Here is a 20,315-nt window from a genome sequence, read left to right as displayed (position 1 = left end):
GGGGTGAAAGATTATGCTACTCAAAATTTGTACATTCATGCAGATGCTTCATTATTTAGTTTCTTTACATATAATACAGGGTAATAATATATGGTGGCAGCAATTTAAAAAGTGATTTGTCATTTATGGTGAAATGCTATATTAATAATGATAAACTATATCATCAGAACCATTCCCAAACCCCAGATTTTCAATAAAAATGAATTTAAAGGTTTATTACATGCTTGGTTAAAAAAAAATATACATAATAATTTTATTATATACGCCTCTGTCTTTTAGCACAATGTAAAACACTAAAAAAAGCATCAAAATAAATGCAAAGGAAAACAATAAAAAATATAGATTTATGGTTTTCAGAATATCAAAATTGTTTAGAAAAGCATACAATCAGAAATAATAGTAATAATAAAATTTTATTACAAAACATTTCAATACAGTTTTTCACATATATTACAATCAATACAAATGTCAGTTGTAAGGTAATCTATATATATGTTTTTGGACTTCCTTGTTTGAGTAAAAATGAAAAGTAATAGTGCCAAGTATATATATATATAATAAATAGTAACAAAAGTTAAAAGTTTAAAACGCTAAAATTTTTTGGTGAGAGGTTTGTAAATTAAAAATATCAAGCTAATAAATAAGAGACTTGATAATGGTAAATTTCCTTTCATTTAATGCCTTTAAAATTTACTTAAAAGAAATAATCCACATCAAATTCACCAGATAGCCACTGAAGAATTCTGCTATCAACAAGAATTATTTTGATAATAAACTGAATTATTGCAGCATTTCTAATGCAATGAAAGAAAAATTTTTATTGAAATACACTCAGATGAAAAGAAACATATTTTAATCAGAAAAGTTAAATTTCTGCTTGAAGTTAAAAAATAAACATTATGATTACTTTGTATAAAAATAATTATAAACTTAAAAATCATACTTTTTACGATAAGGCCAACTATTTTTTTTTTCGGGTGAAAGTTATATGAAACACAAAAAACATTACTTTTTTAATTTTAGAAATGGAGTACAAATTTTCATATCTGATTCATTAATTATCGTTTCTAAGAGGGAGCAGAAAACTGAAAAGAAATCTACATTATTATAATTATCATGCATTGATCATTAATAACTCTTTAGTGGTAAGTTATGATTAAGTAATTTTATAGATGAAGATTTAGATAATTGATCCACATTTCATTTAGTGTTCTAAAACAGTCAGTGCTATTCAGTGAAATGAATATCAAACTTTACTAATGACAATTTGTGCCTAATAAAGAATGGAAAAACTGAATTCATAATCTGAAGTTAAATGTAATGAATAACTATTAAGTACTTTTAGCAGTTCATATACCAAGATTCTGGAGTAACTTCATAACTTAAGTTTGAATTTAAGTTAGAAGAAAATAAAAATTTAATGCATGCTATATTAAATTGCTAATACAACTTGGATTTTTTTTAACAACTAAGCAAATGATTAAGACCAATTTATTCTTTAAAAGTTTAGTTTAGAAACAAAAATGAAATTTGTCTTTCAATTTACTATATTTTTTCATATATCAGCATAATTTATTATATGCTACTTCAGTTAAATGAAGAATATAAAGCAGACATCTTAAATTTTTATTTTCTTTTATTTATCAGTAAATTATTACGTGAAAATTCAACTGGTTAAATTAAGAATATAGCAACAGCTCTCTTGGGTCAACTTTTTCTCTGTTCATCAGTATACTTCAGTTTATTATCTAATTAGTTAAATAAAAAATCAGAAATATTTAAAAATTTTTTCCTTGAAAATTGAGAACATATTGCCATATCTTTCAACTGTATAAGGGAGCAAGACTCTGCCAATAATGCAGCACATATCTATTACACCAGCATATGTACTGCATTTTAAAATGAATACAACTCATTAATTTCTTATTTACAAAGCAACAGTGGTAACTATACAAATATATTCACACATTTATATATACAGTTGGAAATGACATAATAAACTAAGCAGGATACCAAAGATAAACTTCATCATCAGTTACTCCATGAGCCTCTAGCTCAGCTAGAATATTACTAAAATAGTTTGGATCAGGATAGCCATGACCTCTGCGATTGCAACCAAATTCTGTCTTGTGGTGAATTTCATTCCATGTGACAGTGTTTTCTTCTCCAGTAGTAGAAGACCTTCCAACTGTGAAAATCAAACGCCTTTGCCATGCTTTGACTAGCAAACGTAAGACCTAAAAGTTTTTTTTTATTTATTTTTTATTTTTAAAACTAAGCAGAAGCATCAAATCACTTCTTATAATTTTATATTTATTTAAATTCATTCTATCATGGAAAAAAAAAAATCCACGATTTATAATGACATAAAAAAAGCATCAAAAGCTTAATATTTTAATGTTTCTCATTACTGAAGACACAAGCCATGGAACTGTTTAAGAATTTACTAAGAGATATATTTCTGTTTCAGCTAAATTAGATCATTGATTATTTCTGTAATTAAAAGAATTAAATGAAATATTTCTCTACTATCAGCAGACTACCTAATCTGGACATCACATTTTAACTGAATTTTTATAAACTTCCTCCTCACACTTGGCTAAGAAATTAAGCCAGCAATTTCTGCTGGTCATAAGCAGCAAAAATAATTTTTAAAATTAAAGAGGACATAATAAACCTCAGTTATTGTCTCAAATATATGCTCAGTTAGTCATCCTAAGTTTTAATTCTGATTCTACAGCAGAAAAGTTACTGCACTATTTGAATGACAGACATATAAAGAAGTTATAGGCTAAATCATTCAGTTAAAGCACAAACTGACTATTTTTTTACTTGCTCCTGCAAAAGAATCAAACTAGAAGATCATATCCAATGAGAGAGCAGCAAGTCTGCCAGAAAAGATAAATGGACTGAAGCATTCGCTGGCCTCAGTTTAATTGAGGAGGCAGGCTTATCAATTCACTATATAAAGTGAGAAGGAATATTCAAATCACTGGTTACCTGCAACCATAAACCTGCCTGGAGGAATCTTAATTACTGTCTGTTACTTTAAAACAAGCATTTAAAGGCTGTATTCCCTCTTTTAGAATCATAACAGCTCTTTCCCCTTTTACAATCATAACTCATGTCCTCATCACAGCACAGTGTTCATTTTCTCCTCTTTATTTGGAATAGTAGTTCAAGTCAGCCTCCATTCACATGCTTTTCATGAAGCAAAACATGCTAAATGGAAATGAAGTAGAGGGGAAAAAATTCAGTGTGCAGATTTTTTTCTGTGGCTGTTGTTTCCACAGTTACGAGAAAAATTAGGAGGTGGAAAATAACCTTGAAATACCTATATGAAAGCAACAGACTACAGGAAATCAGTTCATGTTTTTTATATTCATAGAGTCAAGGCTGCCTACATACCTCAGCCAGCCTAAAAAATGACCTCAAGGGGAAATTAATGTGTAGCACATACAGATTGTCTACCTAAACTGCATCCAATTTAGATTTAGAGAAGTTTTAGGCCAATGGATTTTAAGTGCACACACTGTGCAAAGATATTACTGTCACATACTCCCATGATTTACCTCAAATTAAAAAACTGAAAACCAAACCCATCAGCATGAATCAATCTCTCTTAATCACTATACCAACAATGGTGGCTAGAAGTAGTGGAAGGATTTAAATAGTTTTAAACTTAAAAAAAAAAAAAAAAAAAAAAAAAAAGAATAAATTTTTTCATTTTGATGTACACAAATAAAGCAAAATATGCATAATGCTTATTTTAGCAGTTGTTTGCAAAATGATGAAATTCTACATTATTAATAAGATTTTCTTGGAACTTCTAAAATATTACACAATGAAACTACTTTAACCTTTTGAAGACGGGATGGCCATTATAGTGGCCATAGAGTCCTCTCTTTGAAAAGACGGGGTTGTCCACTTTAGTGGCCATGTCTTTTTCCCCCATTTTCCAGGCTGAAAAGTGAGGTGAAATGTCAAATTTGACTTCCCTAGTGTTTTAACCACTTATCTCTTTCAAAGGTCTTCCTTTTGCGACATAGATGCACCCCTCTGAGAATCCATTAAACTACACACAAGAATCTTCGTTGCAAATAGGAGGTGATTTCTTAAAAGGGGAAAGCATTCGTTTCAAGATTCCCCGTCCTTTGGTAGCTTTTATTGCTACCAAAGCCCCGGCCTCAAAAGGTTAAAGTTGGGAAAATTTTTATTATGTTCTACATCAATGCAATTAATTCCCTCTGATGATAACAATTTTTAGTTAATTATTACATTAGTCAGTTTAATAACCTTGTTTTAAATAAAACATTGCACTGATTATAAAGCATACAAGTACTTAAATTAAGGCAAATCAAAGGGGAAAAAAAGAGAACCAAAGAGAATTTAGTACTGCTTACCTTTCTACCCATTTCATTATCAGGTAAATAACAGTGGCGAGGAAAACCTCTGGCTGTATACCTTTTTCCTGGTTTGGGATGTTCTGGGCCCTAAAAATAATTACATTTAGCAACCAATATCTATATACATCATATAATTTAACAAAAACATCAGCACTAATTAAGTAAGTTTTTACAGCAAAGTATATGAAAACCATCTGCCTTAATCTTCCAAGTGGCCAAGATGTATATGCATGTAATAATTTAAATGCTGATGATACGACATGAAGTAGCTGATGCATAAAGATTTAATAGCAGACACAGCTGGTTTACCACTCTTATTTCTTGTTGATGAAACATTCTCAAAGCACTACAGACACCACTATTTTTCCCCATATATTTACAGATTTTCATTTTTATATAACGATAGATGTAAAGCATGACATTTCAGTAGCGCAGCCAAGTGAGAGAAATGATTGAAACACAATACAGATGCCAGCAAAATTAAAAATTTACTTTATTTCTACTCATGTTGGTTTATTTATTTTATTATTAATATTGGCCCAAGCATTATGTAAGAATTATATGACAAAGCTTAATTTTCAAATGCAGTTTACAGACCTTTATTATAAAATGTCACTATTTTTAGAAAGGAGGAACAACAAAACTGTAAAAGAGACTTAACAGGCTATTATAAATTAAAGGTAGCATTTTATTTTACATATTTCTTACATTGTATGCATATATATAAGATTGATATCATCAGAAGCAAGAAACAAACATACACAACTACTACTTGTCAGAAAAAAGATTATTGCTAGAAATCAGTAAACAAAATAAAAACAGAAGTCAAAATAAAACACATAACTGACCTTAAAACATGTAAAATGCTGCAGTAATATAAAATAACTAATAAAGATTTAAATTTGGTTATTCAATTGCATTCATAGTTTCCAACCTACAGCAAAACTTGCCAGCAGTTAATGTGTAAACAGTATTTTGGCAATTTTCAGAATGTGCATGTTTGGCATATATTTTTTAATTAACAGTTAATTTTTGAGCCCTTCTATGATGGGAATCATGATACAGACTTATAGTCCATTAAAAAAAAAAAGCTATAAGACTGAAAATTAAAAATAATACTTTTTATATTTTAAACATAAATTAAACACCAAAATCATACTAACAATAATTGTGGATAAGTTAAAAATAGGACATGCTAAGCTTCCAACTTACAGCATGGACACTGCCTTTGCTGCTATCACACCTTTTTTTTTTTCCGGGGGGGGGGGGGAGAAAAACAAATTAATCTTCCAAAAATTAATTTTTCAACTTTGAATTAAAAAAAAAAGTGAACACTGCTAATTCTCAAACTATACGATATGATTAGGCTTGAAATAGCAAATGATATCAAATAAAGATAACAGATATAAATTAATACGACATGCTCTTAAAAAAATAATTTTTAAGAGGTCTTCTTTAAATTGCTTCTAAGTAAAACTTTTCCATATTTTTCTGATTATTGTGCTCTGTTCATATCAACAGCAGTATGCATAAGCATTTAATTTCAGAATTGCATCTGTTAGCAACAGAAGTACTTTTCAGAGATCTGAGTTTGAAGAAGTATTTATTTGAGTATATCCATGGACAGATCAAACTTCAAATATAGATCTATTGGTACAAAATCATTGAAAACTGAAAAAAGTTTTAAAGAAGTTATTTGAATATTTATGTTGAATTGAAGGAGAAATGCATAGTAATATGAGTAAGGGGCTTAAAAAAATTAACAAAATCCATTCTTTAACGTTGAAACAATGATTTATAAAATCACTCATGAAGAGAGAATCTTTAAAAGGTACAGAAAAAAAAAAAAAAAAAAAAAAAAGTGCCACAGCAGTGAACTGCCACAAAGTAGCAAAATTCTGCTCCAACTATGAATAAGCTTGAAGTAACAACATATTCATAACATCTGCACTTTCATTTGATGTACCCCAACTAAATCTCAATAAGCCACTTTTTGTTTTTATGAACTAAGTTATAAATTATTTATTATTGCGGTATTTTCCCCTCATATTTTGAAAAACAAAATGATTGAAATTTGGGACCTTCTATAAAACAGCAAACTGTGGATCATTTTCAAAGTTATAAGATCCTATCCTCAAAAAAGTGTACTAATGGACATGATATGGTCAGCAGAATTTGGCTGACAAAACAGTAATAGACTGGGACAATTACATATTAGAAGACAGAAGAGAAGCATACCAAAGTAAAATATATAATTAGCAAAGCGACAACCTTGTGTTTGATCTAGATTTTAGTCAAGATTCTCTCGATTTTGAGTGCAAATAGATACAGCTTCATCAAAAGTAATTGCCTCTTCATCAAAAAGAAAAGAAATCTCCATTGGGAAGGCAAATGAAGAGAAAATGGTTTATGGTAAATAAGACCGCTGAAATCAAATTTATTGTGGATTATAAGAATATCTAGAAAGGGAAGGTATTGTCAGATTCAATTTCAAAAGTGAACTGAATCCACTAATTCATAACAGATAAAATCAGAGATAAATCTTCTTTATCACCATCAAAAAGCGTGAAAATGTAGTCTACATGACAAATCCACAAATGAAAAGAGAGCTTCTCAAATAATTTGACTTCACAATAGCTTATATAAATATCAGCAAGTACAAAGCTTAGGGAATTACCCACAGTTAACACTTCAATTCGGCAATAACAGTCACCTTGGACAACAAAGTGAGTTTGTTCTCAAAGAGACTTAATTAAGTCTTAAGAGAAGTTCAGTTTTAGCTCATTCTTTTCAGTTTCAATATGAGCGTAATGGAATTTTCAAAGCCTAGTTCCAAGATATTTTGATGCTTCTTTGACTGGAATATTAGTTAGCAGAGATTTAACATCAAAAGAAACCATAGTGGAACACCAAGGAGAAATATGTTTATCTAGAAACTATATGTCAAAAAGGAATTCCAATTTTATAAACTTTGGGAAGAGCATAAAACCCAGCACAGTTACCAATAAATGGAATAATTAATTTTTTAACTCAGTTGAAAGTATATGAGAAGATTTAACATATTATGATCAAAAGAAATATATGAGAAGATGTTTGAATGATCTTTGCAGATTTCTTTGCTCCTGATGAAGAGGGACCTGTACCTGTTATTTGCCCTAAAAATCGACAGTCTTCACTAAAATCAGTGCCAAGCACAAGGTTGTTTCTTTGCTTAAACTTATAGGACATTTGTACTCATAGCATTCTAAAACAGATTTTCTGCTAAAATCAGAGGGCTTAACAGACTATTAGAAATTGACAAAAGCTTTTTTATGAAGCAGACCGAATTCTGACTGTTTATTAACAAAGAGGCAACAATTGGTGCAACATTAGTGAGATCCCCACCAACTTTCATGGTTTTAGTGACAGCCATCTTTCACAATTATATAAGTTTTTAACATTCAGGTATATTTTTAATAAAATTCTATCCATCAAACAATCCTTAATTTTTCTTTTATAATCTTACTTATATAAAAGTATTGGAGGAACCTATTTATCTCCAAGAAGAAACGAATTATCAAGACACTGATTTTTTTTATACATTTTTTAAGAATCAAAATTTTCTTAAATTTTTTTCTGAATTTTTTAGCACTGTGTCAGATTTCACCCTTTTTTTTTCATCAACTCTTTTTTAAAAAATGGTGTTTTTTTCTTTTATTAACCTCTTCACACTTATAGTTGCTATATTCCCTAATGAAGAATCCCATTCCTTGTGACCTGTCGAGACCTATCAGTGCCGCTAACTTCAGATTAAAAACTGGACATGACTACCTCATGAAACACCTACACAGATTTGGTTTAGCAGACTCTCCATCTTGCCCATTATGTGATATTGACGACATGTGTGTCAATTGGACACTTGTTCTAGACTTAATGATGTGGCAATGACTAATGCTGTAAAAAGTTATTGTATTTTTTTTTTTTTTTTTTTTTAATGTTTCTGAATTGTATTGGACGGCCTGTTACAGACTAATGGTGGTCAAGCTTAGGTCTGACATAAGACAAAATTTTTAAAAAATATGTATCACTGTACCTGTACACCAGATGGAATATCATATATGATACGAATGGTATCACATTCCGGGAAGCCTGGAAGACTATAAGGTAAGACATGATAGATCATATTTCCTGGAGGTTGTGTACCACATTTCTCCCCATGAATTTTCTTACAAGTAGGGCATTGAAGATATTTATCCTGCATGGGAAAGTTTAATAAAGAACATCAATTTTTAACTATAAATTAATAACAAATATTCTATTGTGTCAAATAAAATTAAGGAGAGTAATTTATAACTAGCTTCAGTCTTTTTGAGCTTTTTAAAAATATTTAACATTTGCTGATTTATATCTTTAATAAAATAATTCACATTTAAAAAAACATTAAACAAGAAATCAAAAATGAGAGAGGGAGTGACACTGCAAGTCCAAACAGAAAATGATATACTAATTATGTAGTGTCTAGAGCTAAATGAGTTAAGTTTCCATAAGAGAAGAGAAACAAATTAGAATAAATCTGATGCATTTGCGATTCAGAAAATCCTTATTTCATTTTGAAAATGACAGGGAATTCATTGAAAGCCTATGCTTCCTGTGGTACATTTTTATAGAAAAGTGCATTGCCTATTTCTGTTTGTCAAGAAATATAAGAGACAGGAGCATTCCTTGGTATGCTAGAGAAATGGTTCCATGCCTTACAGCAGACAGAATGCAATAAGTAAATTATCTTCTAGCAAAGCAGAACATCATATGGGAACTCTATGAATAACAGACCTCAGACTGTGCAACACTTTTTTAATTAATTCATTCACATTTCCCACTGAACATTAATACACTGAAAGAGTGGTTTACCAAAATTATTGAGATCACAAGTGACATGCTATTAAAAGTATGGGTAAGTTCAAGAACAGACTGTGCTATTAGCTCCGTTAAATATCTCTAGCGTTAATTTAGCGTTTCTACTTTTTCTTCCAAATGATGCTATTCACAACTATCTAGATCAGAGGTTATCAACTTTTCTTTCCCCCTGTCCACTCCTTTTACCACTACTAGATGTTCGTTTCCCCTCTCCTTTCCGAAACTTGAGAAATATATATACATTTATTTAGATTAATTTTTTAACATATTTCATTAGTTAAACAACAAAAAGTACAGAAAATGTTTATAAAAACTGAAACCTGAATAAAAGTTGTTTGTCTTATATATATATATTTTATAAACTAAAAACTGAACAGCTAAATAAAATATTGACCACATTCACTCCAAAGTGAAGAATTCTTCTGTAGTTGAGGATCCTTGATCTAGATTTATCAGGTATATTCTGATGTCTTTAAAATGAATTAGTAATTTATATATAGTAATTTATTTATGCATTTCCAAATTCTACACATGTGCCAAAAACCATGTAATTTCATAATTAATCAATTTATAATGATGAATAATTTTATGGACTATAGCTAATGGTTTATTTAACTTTATCCTTATTTTAAAAAGTACAAATAAGGGCAAATGAACACTAGATGCCTCCTAACAACTTTGAAACATTTAAGCAAAGAGGCTAATTATTTAAATTAACACACGAAAAATGAAATTACAGAAAACTTCCAATTAACAGGGATGGATTAATTTGGTTTGTCTAGAAAAAAGGTTAGATTTGTTTACTATGGAAAAATGAAAAAATTACAATTACATATTATAAAGATAAAGCAAAATTTCTACAAAAAATGGGAGAGGGAAAAGAAAATGCATGAGATAACATCAAGGGTAACACAATGTTGCTGTATTTAGGAACTATTTTTATCCTTAACACTACATAACTTAAAATTATATATAATCTAGAATATTTACAAATAGTAAAATGAAGGGTACCCTTTGTATTATCGCAAAGTTGTTGTTTCATTTATCGCCAAGTTGTTTCATTTATGATAACCTGAGTAGTTGAATCTTATGGAAACCCTATTATGATGTAATCAGTTGTGTGATTGCCATAAATTTTGAATGACGGGAAAAAGATTTGTAAGGGCTTGTGCTATGTGTTGGTTAGGCAGTACGTTGCTTATTTTGTGGTTTAGAGGGTAGAATGGCTGAATGTGGTAAGATTAAATTGAAGTATGATTTGGAATGAAAGGAGAAAAGGGCATTAATTGACTGGTGTGTAAATGAGGGTTTACTTAGTAGCCATTATAATGTCCTGTTTGTAGGAAGGAAATGTGCATAATTGAACGTCGGAGGATATTTCTGTGAATTTATGTGGTGACACCAATATATGGCTTCTAGTTCAGTAATTTTAGGAAGTTTTTGGATGCTGTTAAGGAATTTTGAGTGAAAAAGACTGAAGAACTCAGAAATTTCTAAATAAGGTAAGTGGATATCTGCTTTGTGTAGTCCTTATATACATAAGATATGAATTTCCTTTTATACATTATTTTATTGTTTGATTTAAAATGTAGTTTATTGAGGTTATGTATTTTTTGTTTGGCTCTACTGTAGAATTGGGTGCTTCTTTGACTTTAAGTGAAAAACTTATCAATGTGTACAAGGAAGTGTGCAATGCCATGTTTGTGCAATTCTCTGATTTTTTTTAAAGTGAAAATAGGTCGATGTGTACATGTATACCGAGTTTGTGCAATTCTTTGACTTGTTATTTTGCCTTTGTGTAGCGGCATACACAAAATAACAAGCCAAAGAATTGCACAAAGTTGGTATTCATGTACCGCCAAAAATCGCCAATGGGCACCCATAAATATAATTTTACCAAATACTGTTAAAACATCCATTAAAACTAAAGGTACTTTTCCATTTTGGAGGCGCAAGTGATAAAGTCGCCAAAAATGGTACAACCGATGCCAAACAAAATTTCCTCCTTGGTAACATTTTATGCTTCATTTTCAAAACAAGTTGCAGCCATTTCTTATCAAATTGATTGTTTCTTTCAATACTGGCATACAATTACATAGAATTATAGCCAGATAGTTCAAAATTATGCCCTAACGCCATTCATAGTAATTAAGTCAATTAGGATGCAATCAGACTGCTCACCCAAAGGCGAAAATATAGAAAAGGCAAAGTCAAGGGTTAAATTCATCAATTGTAATGAGAATGCACTAGCGAAGTAAAGCACTGTGGTTTCACATAATTTCTAAGTAAGCTATTCGCACGAATTGAAATAATTCTTGCATTTAAACTTGTAATCCAAATTAAGATTTAACTTGAAATTAATGTAGATAATTACTGAGAGAATTAGATTTTTGTAGCGCAGTTTACGTTGAGATGAGATCACTTGGGGTCACATATGAAACGGTGAATCAGGTTGTAGTACCATGAAAGCATAGTAAATTCTTAAATTAATGTCTTTTTACAAATTTATTGTCTTTTTAGAGAATTTTAAACGATATTAAAATGTTTAGGCCTTCAAAATAAAAATTTCTTAGAACTAACATTTGTTAACATTTTTTACATGTATACTGTGTGTTGTCGCCAATAAAGTCTGCTTGGTGAGATTTGTGCTGGCGAAATGGAAAAGTACCAAAAAAATTAATCTTCTGTTTCTCATTGACTCCTACTGAAACAAGAGCAACATCAACAAAAACATTGTTTTTTCTGTTTTGAAATGTGCTCTTGTTTTGAATGATGATTTAGTTTACATATAACTAAAAGAACTTATTCTCCAAATTAAATTGCTTAAAAATACTGGTAAATTGTAAATGATATTTTCTGTTTATTACAATATAGACTATTCCACTTTCTTGTGCTTTAATTAACTGGTATTGGATTAACCTTCATTTTGCTTAATCCATTGACATTGTCCCCCATATTACTTAAGTTAACTAGAAATCTACTGCATATATTATTATGGTATTAAACAGCAAACAAAGTAATTTAATTATTACTAACCTTTGGTCCACTGTCATACATAGCTTGAAGGCATGCTTTGTGATACATGTGAGAACACAACTGAAGTTTCACTACAGTTGAATCTCCATCATATGACGAAGGATTACTCAACGTTTCACAGCAAATAATACAAGTCTTAAAAAAAATATAAAAAAATTGCAGATATATTATGAATTTATCGATAAATTAACAAATTAATTAAAAACTTATGAAACTCTGAGAAGAATAAATAATGAAATATGTTAATAGTAATTTCTACCGCATAGCAATCAAAGTTTCGTTCAATGAAAGAATGTTCTATCACACCTTCAATTTTATTATTAGAATATCTTTGCTTTTTAAAAATATGCCATAAAATCAGCAAGAAATTTTAGGTGTTGATATATTAGGAATAATATTAAAAAAAAAACTAGAAGTTGTATTTTTTATTGGCCCATCCTTAAAATGAAAGTGTTGGGGCTACTATATTAATATGTTTACATTATTAGCAGACAAAAATATAATTACATTAATTTCTTCTAATCAAAAACAGTGATTGTGATGAGGTCACATTGAATTAATTATTTACTACGTTATGGCAGTATTTAGATATTTGCATCGGATTCCATTGGTGACAGTTTCCTTTTTTCGCCAACTTGTGTTGTAAGGTGAAGAACAGATTTCATCAGACAACTGTTGTAAGTGGAGGAAAGAACTGCATCAGACAACTGTTGTAAGCGGAGGAAAGTATTGCATCAGACAACTAGCGACTTCACTTCTGTTTGTCTGGGTAGCTGAAGGTATTTTGTGATTGGTTGCCGTCTGACACTGGATTTTTTTTTCATTGGCTGCAAAACTTAACTGTGGAACTTTAAAAAAGGCGGTAATTTTTGTCCACCTGTAGTCAAAGTGGACTACCTCAAGGGTCTTGTTTAGGCCCTGTACTCTATTTATTTTATGCTGCAGACTTCCCTAAACCCAACAGTAATGAATCTATCCTTGCATGTTACGCAGATGATACTGCCAAGTATCGAGTCATGGTGCGTGAATTGGAAAGTGAAGATTAATGCTCAAAAATCTCAATTATTGATCATTTGTAGAAGGAAAAGAAATAAGCAACTGAAGAATCACCTTCTCCTCTTTAATGAAAGAGTTCCTATAGTGAAAAGTGCCAAATATCTCAGAGTCACTCTTAATGATCGTCTTACCTGGACTGACCATATCAACAATGTTCGAACCACTGCACTAAAAATTATCAAGTGTTTGCTTCCTATACTCGGTAAATGCTCTAGAATGGATTTGGGGAAGAAAAGACTTGTTTATCTCTCCACAATTAGACCTATTTTGACTTATGCATCTCCTGCCTGGGCGGCAGCCAAAGACTCAGATGTAAACAAACTCCAAATCGTTCAAAATAAACTCCTGCGTGTTATCACGAACGCACACTATTATGTCCGCAACAAGACCCTCCATGAGGACCTCAAAACCGATACCATTGCGGTACATCTGCGAAAACTTAACGATAAATTCTTCAAAAATGCGCAGGAATGTAATTTCATGAATCATTTCAACATGTTTCATTATGAAGTTCTCACCGATGATCGATTTCTTCGACCTTTCGCGGCCTACATACTCAGTGGAAATGAAAATTTCCCCACCTAATACCAAGTTAGTGGAAATTTTGATCTGTACATAGTGATTTTACTCTTATTTTTCTTTTATTTTACTCCAGAATACTGCTTTTCTTCAATATTCAAGAAGTACTTCTAAAAGTCAGCACCTGGGAGAGTGACCTCCCACGTGACCTAAGAACTTGAGTTCTATGTTCAGCCTTGTTGTAGGAATTTCTGCATTTTTTAGGACTGAAATTTCTGGTATTGCTTATATTTATCATATTGAAGAACATGAGAAAAATAGTGATTTTTCACTATTGCAACCCATTACTTAATTTTTTACTCTTTTCATCAGTTTTGGACAAGTTTACGCTAAGTGAATCAGAATGCCTGATTCCGCTCACGTGATATGTGACTTATTCTAAGTATGCTCTGGGATAGACATCTTGAATTTGTATATATGTATTTTGTGTTAACATTTGTTCTGCATTTATTCTGTTATATTGTAACTCTTACTAAAATTATTGCTTTCCTGGAACATCTTCGACTGTTATAATGAAACCATGATTCTGTTTACACCACCCCCATCACGTTATCATGGACTTGGAACTTCAACTTACTGGACTGCTAGACTGTATTATGTGATGAAATTTGGTTTATTCCATATGTTGTTACTCTGATGATTACTGGAAGAATTTCCCTTTTATGTAATTATTTCTGCAATTTGTACATTTAAGGTTTTCTTCAGCATTTCTAACCTGAAATCTCGCAATGTATTAACGACTTCTTCACACCTCACGTGACAAGGTAGTCCACCCTCTCAACATCTGCAATCCTGACTTAGGTCTCACTTAAGCATTCTCCTACTCCATCAGTGCTCTATAGCAACTAACTCAAACAGCCGGAACAAAACTTGCAAATCCTGCAAGTTAATCAGCGGCCCATCCAGCGGAACTTGGAATCCACCTGTAGGAGGAGGAGATTGTGAAAGTGCGTGATGGAGATGCTGCGTGGAGAAAGACAGTAAAAGTGGGGTGAAATGCAAACTTTTGGAATTTATCGTGCAAGCTTTTTTGGTCTCCCAGTGTGTATGAAGAAAGCGAGTTTTCTCTCTTTTTGATGCTGTAGCTACAAAATTTAAGCTAATCTCTTTTCCCCGGGCTTGGCATTTTTGCCCGGCATCCCGATGAAGAGTACCTGCATGTGATTGAGTTGCAATATACCAAGCCTTCGAAGGGCTCTGTGAGAAAGGCTCTTTTTTTCTGAGTGAGGAGGCCTCATATCACCACGTGACACAACGGATTTAAAAAAAAAAAAAAAAAAAAAATCTCTTCAACATTGGTAACATTCAATAAAGCAATAATTCAATCTGTTTTCACGTGTTTGTCACTCTCTCGTTACGGCGGGCTATTGACCTGAATCCTGTCCTGGAGTAAGTTGTCACTATATTCTTGTTTATCATAACATGTGACATATACTTTTGCCACCACAACTAAGGAAATAAACTTTACCACAGTGATGTTTTTGATTGAAACTAGTTACTTAACCCCCATCTGACAAATTTCCTACATATACAAAGTCTCCTTTATTATTTTTTTCTTTAAAATCTCAATTTTGTCCAACAGATAAAAGTATTAGTTTAGCAATGTGAAATAATGCAGAATATTTGCCATTTTTATTTTTGCTATGTTTGAAGAAACAGGCTGGTTATCAGCATGATATAAAAGCTTTTTTCAACAACTGTTTACATATGGAAAGAAAGAGGCATGTTTGTAAGCAAATATAAGCTTAATATTGATTCTGAGTTAGCAAGAAGATATTTTAATTTTTTAATGTGAAATAATAAAAAAAAAAGTTTTTTCTATATAAAAGATTAACTTTAATCAGTCAAATATTTTTATCTGAAAATTAGCTGCAACACCATTAAACCTGTACTGATAAGCAGAGTTATACAATAGGAACACAATACTACAATAGAAACAAGAGGAATACAGATAAATGCAATATGGAATAATAGTCATTATTATGTCTCAATTAAGTGGGGAAACTGGTCTTCCTTTTTGGTTTCTTATTACATAGATTTGGCAAAACAGAACACATGGTAGTTACACACTCAGCTTGAAGGAGAGCATAAACACATGGAATTTCATCAAAGAATTGCAACTTCAGTTTTATTCACAAGAGAGCAAAATTACAATAAGGATACTGGAAGCTTCAATAGATGAAAAGCTAATGTAATTGTTTAGATCACATAATTGTTCCACATAAAAAACAAAATGTCATTTTTATAAGATGAAAATATACAGTGTGATAAAAAGAAATATCAGATTGCATATTAAAATTCTGCAGTATATTATAGAAAACAGTAACTCTCCTGATATTCTATAAAACAGGAGGCTTTGTAAGATGTTAAGCAATCAAACAAATTTCCCCTCTAAAATATATAGTAAACAGAGTTTTATAGCAGTTTTATTTTGCAGTTCAACTAATACGATGTTATTTCTATTTTCATTCATTTTTAGAACTTATTTCTCTAAAATAAAAGATTCTTTTTTTGTCATTATTATGAGTTGTTAAAAATAATTCAAAACAAAACATTAGTAATTTTTACAATATTGATTACATAAGATTTAAATTTTAAATATATTTATATGAAAATAATATAAATTTATACTTTTATTGTTTTATATGTGAATTATTTAGGGCTACAATGATTGTAGAATAGCAGTGGGTTCTCTTGATGTCTCATATATAAAGATGGCTAATTATTTATTATGTAAATAAGAATATTTTTTATGTGTATATGGTGATATTTTGCATGCAAATGAGCTTATTTGTAAAGAAAACTCAATTTCTCAAATTTTTTATGTAGCTCAGTGATTCTCAACTTCTTTTGCTCCATGCACCCCTTTCCCCATTGCTAGATCATCCCTGTTCTTTCCAAAATTTATTGTAAATAAATTTAAATTATTATGCTATATATTTATACATTATTTAGATTTAGTTTATTTTTTTACATGTTTTATAAGTTAAACAAGAATTCTTGTGGTATAATGGTAAATACCAAAATTTGAACAAAAGCAGTCTTTTATGTTCATGAAATATAACTAAATATTTAACATCTAAATAAAAGGCTAACCGTGTTCCTCCTGAAAATTTGAAATTCCTTCCTAGGAGGTATAGCTGGTTTATATGGGTTAAACACATAATTATCCTTGTTCTAAAAATTACTCATAATACAAAAAACTGAAATAAAAAATATTTTGCATATTACAAATTAATAAAAATTACAAAATGAAATATTCATACAAATGAATAACAATCAGCTGAACACATCAACACTGACTTTTATATATATATATAAAATTTAATTTCAGCAAATAATATAAACACAAATATACAGACATCAAGTTTCACAGAATAGCAAATTATTACATTTCAGTGCTGCAAAGAAATGTATTTTTTTCTAATTCTTGTGGTATAATGGTCAGCCCACCAAACCAGTTATTCAAATACACCATGTTTAATTTCAGGCAAAGGCACTGGTTATTTTCAAACTACTTTGCAATCATTACAATTTTTTTAAAGCCAGCAAACATGAAGAATCAACAATTCCCACACCAGGATTCGATCATCAGATCTTTCGATGCTAGCTGGATGTACTTCTAATTAAACGATATAAAAGTGTATGGTAAGGTAGGAGAAAAATGCTTAATTTGCTCATCTTTTTAGATCTTTTCTACAAAATTAACTGTTATTTAGGAGGTTATTTATTATTCAATAATTTTGTATCAGATGCATAGTTTGCTGTATACTTTTAATTTGTGAAAAGGTATTGTTCGCATGTATGACTTTCAATTAGTTTTATTTGAATAATGCTGTGCTCTTTGTTAAAAACTAAGAATTAAAATTTTAAGAGTTGAGAACAATTTTTTAGATAATAAATGGCAGTTATAGTGTATTGTTATTTCACATTTTAAGTGTTAATCATGAAGTTTCTCCAAGTAACAACACTTCTTATTCAGCTTTATTCTGCTTATTCATGAAAAAAATTTCAATATACTAATAAACATTATATGTATTGAACTAAATACAATTTTTTGATTAATGCAATGTTCTATATGTTTTATGTGCATTCAAGTTTCAAACATAAGCAAAGGATGGAATCCAACGACCAGACAACACTTTATCTGATATTCGAATTGTCCTAGTTCTAGGAGACTCATACTTTATCTGATATTTGAATCAAGCTGGACAACACATCAGTCTCCCTAAACACTATACTACCCAGAATAGTTGTGTTGTAAGTACTGTAACACTGATAATTACACTATGGAAAGTCTTTGATGAGATTTTTGAAACTACACTTACTGTAAAATAGCAAGGCATTTCAGTTTTTCACAGTTTAAAAAAATTTATTAGTAATTTACTTAAACTGGGCATTACTTTAAATACTTTGAGCATATATTTGCCTTTTATTCTCCTGCCCAACTGAAGAATGGGGACACACTTTTTACTCCATACAGATCATTTTCAGCAAAGAATCAGTTACAAATCGGGTTACAAAACAATTAAATAGACTTTTTAAAAATTACATCTTTCAAATATGAATATTCATCACTGAGTAAAAATGCTTCATAATTTTTATGTTGCCATTTTCCTTCTAATATATATGGCACTAACAGTTTAAGAATTAGCATAAAAAATTCTATTTTTTACTCAATTCTGTCCATGTTGAAAATTACAAAATAGATACAGTTAAAAAACAAAGCTAATACATAATAAAAATAGACATTCTACATATAAAAATGAAGAAAAAATGGAAAAAATTGCAATTACTTGATTTCTAGAATCAGATGATGGTGGAATTTCAACATTCACTGTATACTGTTCTAAAATATTCTTAGGTCCATTGCTATCATTTTCTATAATAATAAAATAATGTTTGAATACACAGTTTTCACCACTATTCATAAGCAATAATAAAGTATAAAATGATCCATACCATTCAGACCTTTCTTTTTTGCAGCCTTTTTATCATATTTAGGAAGAGGTGCTATTCCAGGCACTGGTTTCAGTTTTGACTCAGGTGTATGAGGGGGCCAAGGTTCCCGCCAAGGCTTACCATTTACGAGAGCTATTACAGAAAATTACCTTTAGACAATAAAAGTTAAAAAAAATTAACATAAACTATATACATGAAAGATATGCCTATACCTGTAGTTGTTGTGTTTAAACCCACACTCGGATTTCTGGAAAATATAGAAACATGTAAATACGAATACAGACAATAACATTAAAAATGCTGACAGAACATCATTATCACTTAACACTGGTTATAATTAAAACAGCTATTAATTCAATTCTGGTTACATCACCAGAAACTATTCTCAAGTGTGTACAATACATTGACTAAGTTTAAAGTTTTACCTTTCACAGAGGTCCTTAACAAACTCCGTAACAAAAGAGGTCCTTAATATGTCTTTTACGTATGTAATAACATTCTTTTAAAATTTTTTACAAAATGTTTAAATGATCATAACTTTTGGAATGAAGCTAATATACACTTTAAGGGAAGGGAAGTGAAGTCTAATTTCAAGGATTATCCTTAATTTTTATATAAAAGACTACAGGCCAATGGGTCCAACTGTGAAAACACATTTTATGAAACACTTTATAAAAAAATGAACCCAAATATATAATTGCAAATACAGGACTAATTGAAAATAACTATATTTTTATGGAGGTTAAATGATAAGTGAGGTTTACATTGCTGCTGTTACAGATATTATGGTTCTGAAGAGAAAGATTATAAAAGCAATTCATAAAATTAACCCTGACCTTTTAGTATGAAGATAGTTGAAATCTTATCAACATTTTGACCATGTGTGGGGGTAACAAATGGCACTCATGTAAATGTGTACAAAAACTTGAGTTTATCTCAAATTTAAAATATTTAGGCATTCAGAACCACTTCCATTAATGTCTAAATGATTAATGAAAATTCATTGAACAGAAAATACACCATACAGTAAAGTACATTAAAAGCATGTATAATCAATTTCAAACTGATAAAGATGTACACACCAGAAGATCCCACTTCACATAACTTGTAGCTTTACATATTTGAACATAACACTGCTGTATTTACTTCTCAAATAATTAATGAAATAAAAACAAACATTTACATTTATCTATGCTGTGATTTGTTTGAATGATTTATTTCATTCCAAGAAAAGAATTACTCAAAAGTAATTAATTCCTTTTAAGGGAATAAGAAGTGAGTATTTAAAAAAAATGACACCTTGATGCATCATTAAGAATATGTATATATATTGGTACTTACTAACACAACCACCTAGGCTCAGTTTCATGATTTTTATAGATG

The 20,315-nt window shown here is 30.3% G+C and overlaps 1 protein-coding gene across 3 annotated transcripts in view; it reads right to left on the bottom strand.

Annotated features, from left to right (window-relative positions):
* Nucleotides 1-394: 394 nt before the first annotated feature.
* dx (deltex E3 ubiquitin ligase) overlaps nucleotides 395-20,315 on the bottom strand; it is a 59,647-nt gene continuing 39,726 nt past the window's right edge. For 2 of the 3 annotated variants that reach the window (XM_035355311.2, XM_035355312.2), the window contains exons 4-10: nucleotides 19,145-19,179; nucleotides 18,933-19,064; nucleotides 18,767-18,852; nucleotides 12,336-12,470; nucleotides 8,479-8,640; nucleotides 4,404-4,493; nucleotides 395-2,237 (exon numbers count right to left, since the gene is read on the bottom strand). In XM_035355311.2, the coding sequence (XP_035211202.1) occupies nucleotides 2,001-2,237; nucleotides 4,404-4,493; nucleotides 8,479-8,640; nucleotides 12,336-12,470; nucleotides 18,767-18,852; nucleotides 18,933-19,064; nucleotides 19,145-19,179 (877 nt within the window). In that variant the 3' untranslated portion in view covers nucleotides 395-2,000. The remainder of the gene's footprint in view (nucleotides 2,238-4,403; nucleotides 4,494-8,478; nucleotides 8,641-12,335; nucleotides 12,471-18,766; nucleotides 18,853-18,932; nucleotides 19,065-19,144; nucleotides 19,180-20,315) is intronic. The other variant, XM_085813562.1, reaches the window with a different exon arrangement.

Source organism: Stegodyphus dumicola, chromosome 3 (assembly GCF_044657685.1).
Source record: "Stegodyphus dumicola isolate Sdum_Otavi_A_Nest chromosome 3, ASM4465768v1".
Classification (NCBI taxonomy): domain Eukaryota; kingdom Metazoa; phylum Arthropoda; class Arachnida; order Araneae; family Eresidae; genus Stegodyphus; species Stegodyphus dumicola.
This window is presented reverse-complemented; position numbering and strand designations above follow the sequence as displayed.